General features: G+C 39.3%; 1 protein-coding gene across 1 annotated transcript in view; it reads right to left on the reverse strand.

The window, feature by feature from the left end:
- Positions 1–660: 660 nt before the first annotated feature.
- Positions 661–10,813, reverse strand: part of LOC123962972 (myelin regulatory factor-like protein) — a 31,349-nt gene continuing 21,196 nt past the window's right edge. The window contains exons 20-23 of the mRNA XM_046039486.1: positions 9,225–9,299; positions 8,418–8,529; positions 4,244–4,315; positions 661–2,728 (exon numbers count right to left, since the gene is read on the reverse strand). Coding sequence (XP_045895442.1) covers positions 2,636–2,728; positions 4,244–4,315; positions 8,418–8,529; positions 9,225–9,299 — 352 coding nt within the window. The 3' untranslated portion in view covers positions 661–2,635. The remainder of the gene's footprint in view (positions 2,729–4,243; positions 4,316–8,417; positions 8,530–9,224; positions 9,300–10,813) is intronic.

Consider the following 10,813-nt stretch of genomic DNA (forward strand, 5'->3'; position numbering starts at 1 on the left):
AGCCTACTCTTAAATGTGGAGATGGTGTCTGCCTCCTGAACCCAAACTGGAACCTGGTTCCACAGGAGAGGAGCTTGATAGCTGGACGCTCTGGCTCCTAGTCTACTTTTGGAGACTCTAGGAACCACAAGTAACCCTGCATTCTGGGAGCGCAGTGCTCTGGTGGGGTAGTAAGGTACTATGAGCTCTTTAAGATAAGATGGTGCCTGACCATTAAGAGCTTTGTAGGTAAGAAGAATGATTTTAAATTCTATTCTGGATTTTACTGGAAGCCAATGCAAAGAAGCTAAAACAGGAGAAATGTGATCTCTTTTCCTGGTTCCTGTCAGAACACGTGCTGCAGCATTCTGGATCAGCTGAAGAGTCTTAACGGACTTTTTCGAGCAGCCTGATAATAAGGAATTGCAGTAATCCAGCCTAGAAGTAACAAATGCATGGACTAGTTTTTCTGCATCATTTTTAGACAGGATGTTCCTGATTTTTGGGGGGCTGTCAAGAGTAACATAGCTAACTAGCTAGCCAGCCAACTAGGAGGCAGTATCAAAGTAAACAAGGGTCCTAGAAATGCAGTTACAGCTACATACTACTCCTTCCATTATAAACACCTCTGATCCTCACACTGTAAAAATATAAAACAAAAACATCAAGACATGTGCAATATGAGTTTTAAACATTTTAATTCTACTTCACTGTCTATTAGTTTTAATTTCACACAAAGCAGAGTGGATTCAGTCACGTTCAGCTCATAGAAACAGTTTCACAAAAATGACTTCTTTATAATAACTTTTTGTAGCATTTTGCATTAGACTAATTACTAATAAGTGCTTTTTCTAAGAGTCTCAGATTTATGGATGTGTTTTTAAGAGTTATGCTGTTTAAAACGAAATAACAAATAAGGAACAGATTCAGGTTTCATCCTCAGAAGCAAGTAAACATTATCATAATAAAAAAAAATCATTCAAGACCAACCAACACAGCAAATTACTTAAATCTTGTGTTGATTCACAACCTTTCTGGCCTTTGACCGTTTATAGCCATCATAGGTTGCAAAGGTCTACCTGATGACTTGTGACCTGTTCAACCGAACCCTGATCATGTTCACTTTTTACAGGCCTAAAAAGATAAAACTCAGTATTTCACGAGAAAAAAAAATACACATAATTTGCACAACAGAAATGTTTTTTTCCCTCTCCTTTCTATATTGATAATCACCTGAAACAGATTTATCTTTTATCTTGCGACACAACGATCTGAATTCCATTAACAGATTTCTGCATATCAGTGTCACAGTAATGCTGCGTTCGCATGGATTCAGGCAGGACGACACAGGAAAAACCAACAGCGTGACAATGTGATACAAATATTTCACATATGGACACTTAGTCAAGACCCCTTGGCGTCACGTTTAAATACCCTGGGTACCGTTTAGTGTTGTTTTAGTACATGTAGGGCTCTGCGGTCAAATTTGAATAAATATGCAACGTCCGGTTAGACTTTCAAAATAAAAAAAGTGGTTAATGTTGTGAAATATCACAGTTTGTTTAGGTTTAGGCACCAAAACTATTTGGTTATGGTTTAAGGAAAAGATCATGGCTTAAATAACTACATAGCCTCTGTAACATAACTAAAAAGAATCAGTGTTGACTTTTTCATTCACACGGGAAACTCTGTGAATGCTGTTTAACTTCCTGGGACGTTTGAGCGTCCAGGGTCATCTTCACTACAATACATGTGCAACATCCGGTTAGACTTTCAAAATAAAAGTACTTGTTAATGTCGTACAACGTTGCAATTTGGCCGCCTTTTCGAAAGTCAGCTTTCTGGTCCTCCAACCACCTCCTTCCTTTGACTTTTGTGTTAAATATCCTACACCTACCTTTAGCGTTGAAGAAAACTTGTCCTGTCTTGACCATGTGTCCATATGTGGCGACTTTGAAGTCATTATTCTAGCAATGCACGCAGCTATAAAATGCAGCTTTCTCTTAGAATTCTATTGCAAACTTAAAATTCATGTTAAATTCCCTCCAAAAGGTCATTTACTCATATTCAGCATGGACAGAGAAAGGAGAGCTGCACTTTGTATATACTCTTTTTATGTTGCAGAAGAGGCAACAGCAGCAACAAAAAAAACATTATTAGCTTCTTGTTGTCCAGATTGCCCACATTTTATCTTTGTGTGAGGGAACTACGTACGATCTGGTTGTAAATTACACTGTGGAGGACGGCAAAAAGTTGAAATATTTTAACTCAGTCAATGTCGTCTACAATTACCTCTAATATTCTCTACTGAACTCACCTAGTTTTACCGTCCTGCTCTCGTCCACTATAATGATATCTGGTTTGCCGTCCACTGATATTTGGTAAGAAGTTTCATCTGTTCAATCTTTGTTGGGTTAGCTTGTGCGTCTCTACAAGCTTAAAAGCAAATACATGAGAATAAATGACAGTAAACAGAAGAACATATACCGGGATGTTATCTACATCTGAGCTAAGCAAGTTCCACTGCAGACTTTTGCAATTACGCAGTAGAATCTAACAGTAAAAGTGACTTCAGAATAATATATCACAATAAAAAGGCATTTGCAGCTAAAAATCTTTGTGCTGCAAGTGTTTAATATATTTTAAATTTCTGTGCCTATGAGTCTGTGCAGCGTCTGTGGAAGTGGAAATAGTAGTCAGTGAAGAGCGCCCCCGCGTAGTGATGGTCAGTAGTGCAGTCTGCTTGACCCTGAGGAGACATTTAAAAGCATTTATATTACTTATAATGATATTGTCAATACTACATTAGTCCTAAGCAGCCATCCAATCAAACATTTTATTTACTCTGTTTTCACGTGATAACTGGAGGATTTTTGTTGATACATACAAAAAACATCTAGTTCAATGGTCGGCTTCCAGGAGCACAGGACTATCAATCAAAGGGTTGTGTGTTTGATCTCCATATTAGGTGAATGTTTTTTATATTTTTCATCTTCTTCAACAAATTAATTATGAGACCGTTTCACATGCTCGCAATAAAGCACGTGCGTCCCAGCGATTGGTCCTCATCCATCAACCTCTCGCCTCTCACGCCTCAGAAGTAGCTGTGATTGGATTCCGCTGAATGAGAAGCGAGATGCTGGGGAAATGAAAATAACTGTCCATAGGTGGATGGATGTTGACCAATCGCTGTGACGCATACGCTCCAGCACATGCTTTATTGTGAGCATGTGAAACAGTGTCTTCATAATTACTTTGTTGAAGAGGAAAACAAATATATTTACCCTGTTTGGGGATTGAATACACAAACCTTTGATTGAGAGTCCTGTACTTCACCAACTGAGCTAACCAGGGACGCTGACAACCACACTTAAGTTATCAAAAAAAAAATGGCCAAAATTACTTGCTAACCCCTGTACTAGACTATCATTTTATTATCTCACGACACAGTTATCACAGTATCACGGGAAAACTGAGTAAACAAAATGTCCGAATGGATGGTCACTTTGGGTTTTTGTAAAATAAACACCACAAAATAAAGTAAACATGATCAATCTTCAGTTAAGTAGAAAATGCAGCTTAAAAACTTTGATACCTTGTCTTCACTAATGAATATTATGACAGTAAGTACGATTTGTGTTATTCTGTATTTTTCTTATTGTCAACAAATCCTGTGAAAAGACCCAAACCAACATGTTACTACATTTACATTAATTAATTTAGCTGACGCTTTTATCCAAAGCGACGTCAGAGGTCGCACGCCTCTGGAGCAACGAGGAGTTAAGTGGCTTGCTCGGGAACACCTTGGTGGATAGGTTACAGTGGGGAGTTCAACTCGGGTCTCTCACACCACAGCCATGCGTCTTATCCACTGCCCCATCACCACCAGTCTATTGTCTGACTTCCTGTCTGTATCTCTCAGCTCCGAACCCATTGGTTCCTCCTGAAGACGTAAATCTTTATAAACACCTCAGAAATATGAAATGAAAAAATAAAAAAGGCTCAGTAATTTCCTAAAACAGCTGCTCGCTCTAGTTTTTTATGAAACAAACAGGAGCAAATAGTACATTTGTTGGGGACTATTTTCAGCGGGGGATGAATCCACATGCGGTGCTCTAGTTTCAGGACTACTCGTTAGTGAGGATACATAAAGCGTTGGTTTGAGTCTGCGAATTAGATTTGTTACTAATAAGAAAATAATAATAAACCATATTAACCTGTTGCTTCTATCAGGAAACAAGAGAGAGAAAAATCAGTTTCTTACAGCCACTGTGGAGCGAAAGTGATACGAGCTGTGATAAAGACGAGCCACGTGAAGAGGCCATTCGTGTTCCCCCTGCAGAGACAGACAGAGACCAAAGAACAAGAATCAGCTCTACTTTTATTTAACAATAGCTCAGTTTCCAATAAAACAACATGTCACACAGGCACAACATAGTTTAACTCCTCTTTGGATTTCAGTTTGAAACAAACCCTGAATGAATGTCTTAAACATAGCAGGGCTGCACATAATGATCATTATCAATTAATCTGCACTGTTTCGTTAAATTGTTTGGTCTGTAGAATATTTTAGATCACTTTTCATGAATAGATTTATCAGCTTCTTTTTATGGTTTTGGGTTTTTGAGTTGCGTTAGTTCCTGTTTTATTTTGAAATGATCCTCCCTGTTGTGTCTTTTCGACCAGATCTCACCCGTAGTCCCGTTTTCACGCGTGGTCGAGACCTCTTGGCATCCGTTTTAAAGCAATGGGGAAGCCCTGTAGGGTCATTTATGAACGCCAAAAGCAGGTGTAAGATATAAATATCAGAAAAGTTAGAGTAACGTGGTGGTTGAGGTGGATGGTGAGCCAGAAACTGAACTTTCACCCAGGAGATTGGTGTTCGTTTCCCGTGTAAAACAAAAAATCAACATTGATTGTTTTTAGTGACGTAGGTTAAGTCACATAAGTAACGTAGTTATTTAAACCCAAACCTAACCAAGTAGTTTTGGTGCCTAAACCAAAACAAATTGCAATGTTAAATACTAGTTTTATTTTGAAAGTCTAACCAGACGTTGCATATTTCTAAATGCTAACTTCATCAGATGTTGCATACTGATTGATGCTAACCAAAAACAACGCTAAAGGGCATTAAAAAACGGCGCCAAGGGGTCTGAAATGTGACGAGTTGGGAGTGAGAATGTGTTGGTCTTGTCCGAACACTTCCTGTCTTTTTATTCTCCTTGGTTGACTGTTTGCACCCTATTATGCTTTTCCACATTTTATGACTTATCTGCAATGTTAATGTTAAACACGGCCAAAGCTTCAAAAAATGAGGTTAAAGTATTTATAAGAAATCCCTGTGAGCAAAAACCTCCTGACTTTCTCCTCCTGTTCTGAACAGGCGGAGCTGCTGTTCCATATATGGTCATGTGCTCCCACACTAACGCTCAGTCCTGTTCTGCCCAGCAACATCAACAGCCTGGTAACATGCTTCAGGTCTTGGCCAATCAGAAGACAGTGGGCTTTAAGAGGGGGGGGGGCCTTAAAGAGACAGGAGCATCTACAGCTTGTTTCAGACAGAGGCTGAAATGAAGGCCTACATGAAGAGTCAGTATAAGAAAAAAAAATATTTTTTTGAACTTTGAATCATGGAAAGCTTCCATATAGAAGTCACAGAACTACAATATAGGACTGGAAAAGCAGTATAATAGGTCCTTTAATGTGTTTTACCTGTGTTAATTATCCTGCCTTTTCTATGCTGTAAGTTGTGATGGCAGAATTTTTTTTTCTTCTTTACTAATCATCTTTTATGCAAGTTGTTATAAGAGTGCTATTTTTGCTATTATTATTATGTCTTATATATTGTTTTTAATCTTTAACCTGTTCCTTTTATTGTTATTCTCATTATTCTAGTCTGTCCACATGTGTAGGGTTTGGGTCATGGAAGTGAAGTTGTTTTATTGTTTTCCTTACTAGCTGTTCCTCTCCTTGCTTTGATTGGTATCAGTCAAGGTTGGAAGAGGATTTGTGTTGTAGTACTTCTCTGTTTATTATTTTTTTCTAAATAAATTCTTCAGCGGTTTGTTGTAACTCAATTATTCGCTCAATCCCCCACCAGGAATATAATTTCCACGACACAAGTCAGTGTGTTTCCCCTTCTCTTTTGTCGTCTTGACTTTTGTCTTCTGCCTGTATTCCTGTTGCATATTTCAGATTTTGGATTACTGCATGCACATGCTGGATTTGTTGCTTTAGTTTGGACTCCTGCTTGCCTCTACTGTGTACTGTAACTGCATCTGCACCGCCTGTGCGTCCTGCATTTTGGGGGCTAAATCCATTTTTGTTCCCGTTTCTTACCTTGGCATTAACCTGACATGTCTTTTTATAGCTGATACACACATAGCTTTAGCTCTGCAAATAAAACAAAGCATTTAATGTTTTCTTGTGTGGTTATTTCTGCTTTCTGACCAGCTCGGTCCTCTACAAAACTACAATCCAGACATTTAGCAGGGAGTGGGAAAGACAAACTTAAAAAAAAACAATCAAATTAGCCTAAAAAGACCCATTACGCATGCGTTTTTTTTCTACCATCCTATCTCATGCATGTTCTGTATGGTGTGTCACTGTGTGATTGGTGTCTGTGTCTGGGATTAGCTTGAGTGTGGCTGTGATTAGCATGTCGGCCTGACGTGAGGCGAAACCTCAACCTCACACATCCATAATTCAGTGTTTCCCCACGCTTCTGCATTATTAACTGTGATGGTAACTGAAACCCACACTCAAGTTTAACCAAGTATGTGCATGTATGGTTTTTCATCAACCTTTCAAGCACGGATGTCCGATTTACGTCTATGAATTTACAGATTGATTATTTGGAGATTTTTATTTTTATGGAGAACGCCAACAGGTCTTGACCATGCGTCCATATGTGACAACTTGGGGTTGAGAACAGGTTGTTTTTAACGCATTCTTTTTTCATGATTATCACCTATTTATCATGTGCAAGCTTTACTTACCACCGTTGACAGCTGGTATGTGATTCTGCTGTGAATGTGAATGGTACACGCACTAATGCTCTGCACAACTGGACACCCTAACGGATAAATAAAGTTCTCTGAGTTTGAATCGAATTGAATTGTTTCCATGCGGAGAGCAACAAAAACATTAACCCCACAACTGTGAATACTGTTTCCGTTTCTTTGTTCACCCAGGCCAAATATTCTCTGTATGAACTAAAATTAGTGCTGGGCGATAATCGTGATTAATCGCGTTGTTTTGCGCAAAATTGATGTGGTTTGCAAACACTTTAAACAAAGGTGCTTTTTACCAGCAATATTCCCTTTTATACAGTAGCAATAAAATATTTCTTATAAATCTCAACTTAAACATTAATGTTATCAAATCATATATTAAACCAATGCCAGGGCATTGCCTTTTATCTAGCTTGTTAAAACAAGTTACCATCAGAGTCCAGTTTTCTTGCGTTTTTTCTGAGCAGTTATCAGCAGAAACATTTTTCTTTTCTCAGGGAGCAGCAGAAACAGTTTGTGTTCAGTAGCAAGTGTCCCTGTTAGAGTGAGGTGAAGTGCTCGAGCACAAGGTGTAGCGACAAGCGGGTACGTTCCCGCTGCCCACTGCCGAAGTTCAATTGTCTTGAATCATTGGAAGAGAGACTGATCCTCGCTGTTGGTGAATCTATTACTGTTTAACTAAACTAGACTTCCAACAGGAGGGAATTCACACGGCAGAGCATCCCCGCAAAACTAGATGAAGGCCTGTCGGGTAAAGTTATGTAGCCTGTAATTTTAATTCAAGTTAAATAGGCTACGGCTGTGTGGTGCACAGAAGCTGTTGCCATGGTTACTCTCAATAGAGCGCCTGCCGTTTACTCGCGGCGTGCTGTCTCCCTTTCTGTTCACCTCAGAGAACCTGCCGTAGTGATTTGCAGCCTGATCAACATCCCGCCCCTCCTGTGACCCAGATGGTTTGACTGTACGTGTATTCAGAGTCAGTGAGCAACGGACTTTCAAATTAATAATAATAATAAAAACTGCGTTAAAGTGCGATAAAATAATTGTCGACGTTAATTAATTAGTTCCCAGCCCCAACTACAATGTATTGATAGTATATTTTTTGTATTCATGTATCCTCCTGCCTCCACCCCCCAACAGCCTCGGTGTAATTCGAACACTGCATAGACGTGTTGGATGGATTCCCAGTCGTGAATAGTAATTAAGTACCTTTACTGAAGTACTGTACTTTTGTACAATTTTGAGGTACACTACATTTTAGAGGGAAATACTGTACTTTTGACTCTGCTACAGTTATTTGAATAAATCATCGCTCAGCTCTCAGAAAAGCAGCAGAAAACAGGTGGACAGTGACACTTTACATGGCGGATATTAGAAATAATGTAATCAATCATTTAACTGGGGATGTGAAACTATGATATTTACCTGTGTGTTTGACGGGTATCTGCTCTCAGTGACTGTGTTTACATCCAGCGGAGCAGAGCAGGCCGCCGACTCGTCAAAGCTACACAGATGAACCACCAGCAACTCTGTAGAACTACACAGAAACAAGAAAACACTTTGTATTTACTGTCACGCCTTTAGTTTCAAAACACAACTGAGAAGATTCAGCTCAGGCAAACCCTTAAACTGTTAAACTGCTAACTAACATCAGGGTTCTCAATCCTTTCTACAAATCATTTTCCAGGACTTTTCCAGGACATTTTCAATGATGAAGTAGCTGGCATGATATACAGGGATCATACACTAATATGCTCCTCTCTAAAGACGTGCAGTCTTTGACTATAAACTTTCTGGACCTACTAGTCATTTCAACACCAAAATATGTGAAAATAGGGTTTAAAAATACTGAAATTTATCCTTTTATACTATCAACTTTAAGCTAATGTTGTTTACAGGAAAATAATGCATTTTAGTGACATTAAAAGTGTGAGCTGATGGATGTCAACGGTAGCTGAGTTGTGAATTTGGAACTATTAACACATTTTTTCTGTTTACTTTAATACTCTTTGTTTGGTTATAAAGTTTCTGTTTCCAAACCTCATAAAAATTGTATTTCTTAGACTCATAATACTATGACAGCTTGACACATTAAATTGTTAGCTAGGAAGCTGATATTTGTAAACCAAAACAATCAATCAAATGATCACTGATGAATTTCAAATGAGTTGTTTTCATGGATGTGTTTTAGACCAACTGATGTTTTGATTTTTACAGTCAGGCAGTACTTACTTTATGAGCAGGGTGACCCTCATGTTGATTGGGACAAACTGGCTGATGGGAACTCTGTAGACGTATCGACCTGGCCTGAAGGAAACACAGTCAGTCCTGTTAAAATCACAGCGGTGGAAAGTGTGTACAATTTAGAGATACTTGTGTATTTCTATTTTGTACCACCTTGCACTTCTATTTGACTAGAATTAGAAAGAAATATAGGACTTTTTAGTCTTTGACAGCTGTAATTAGTAGTTATTTCACCTTGATGAGAATATAATGCTTTTGTATAGATTAAATTAACCAACAGTACACAAGGAACTATTTCTGGAAAGATAAATGTTTGTACAAATTATGTGAAAAGTAGACAATTAATCTTAGTTGGGTTTGGTTGGTTTATAAAGAGTCACTGATGTGCAGAGGGATTTCCACGAGGGGAAAATATTACTGACAGACAGAAAGACTTTCTAGGTCACTGGAAATTGAACACTGTGTCCATTTTCCTCATACCTGGAAGCAAATGTTATTTTGATTAGATGAAATTGAAGAGGAAATTACAGGAAGCTATACAACCTGTAAAATAAAGTGTTACTAAATTAGGTCCACCATAATCAACAGTAAAATGCAGAGAAGGACTCAGACTCGAGGTGCGGGACTCGTGAACAATCGAAATTAGGAAACGTCTAATAAGCGTGCTGTTATTCGCCTCCCTGCGTTACCTATAACCTGCCTACGTAGCATCTGCTGCGTGCGGCCGCACGTGACAGAGGACAACAAACACAGGCAGCTGCTGAGCCGTTCATCATAAACTTTGGCTTTAAAACTTCATAAAACAAGACCCAAACAAAGAAGCGCTGAACGCAAATAGGTCAGTAACCTGTGGTGAGTGAACATGTTTAACTCAGCGTTGGCCATCTAACGTTAGCTTGCTTCTTGCTTTAGCTACGACCTACGGGAGGTTTGCTCCGACTGTCGTTCGTTATGAAAAGATGAATGAGCGTTTCTTTACTTGCCAAACTTGTGGTAGTCGATTAACGTAATCATTCAGGAGGCAGACACCATCTCCACATTTAAGAGTAGGCTTAAGACTTTCCTCTTTGATAAAGCTTATAGTTAGGGCTGGCTCAGGTGAGTCCTGAACCATCCCTTAGTTATGCTGCTATAGGCCTAGACTGCCGGGGGATTTCCCATGATGCACTGAGCTCCTCTCTCCTCTACTTTCTCTCCCTCTGTATGCAACCTAATCCCATTATTGCATGTTACTAACACAACTTCTCCCCTTTCCGGTAGTCTTGTGCTTTCTCGTCGGCTCTGGAGCTGTGGAGTCTGGATCTGTGGTTGCGGGTCACCTGCTGCCCCCGTGTTCCTGCTCGACACCCTCTGTTGCTACAACTATTGTTACTAGTCTTATTGTTATTATAATCATTAATACTACTGTAAATATCTGTACCATTATTCATTCAGTCTATAACAACATCACCTTTACTGTCTGTACCTCTGTGTGTATATTGTGTAGGCTGCCTCCCTCCTCTCTCTCCTGCCTTCTGTCTCTCTCTCTCTCTCTCTCTCTCTCTCTCTCTCTCTCTCTCCTGCCCCCCCCCCCCCCC

This window comes from Micropterus dolomieu, linkage group LG23 (assembly GCF_021292245.1).
Source record: "Micropterus dolomieu isolate WLL.071019.BEF.003 ecotype Adirondacks linkage group LG23, ASM2129224v1, whole genome shotgun sequence".
In the NCBI taxonomy this organism is placed as follows: domain Eukaryota; kingdom Metazoa; phylum Chordata; class Actinopteri; order Centrarchiformes; family Centrarchidae; genus Micropterus; species Micropterus dolomieu.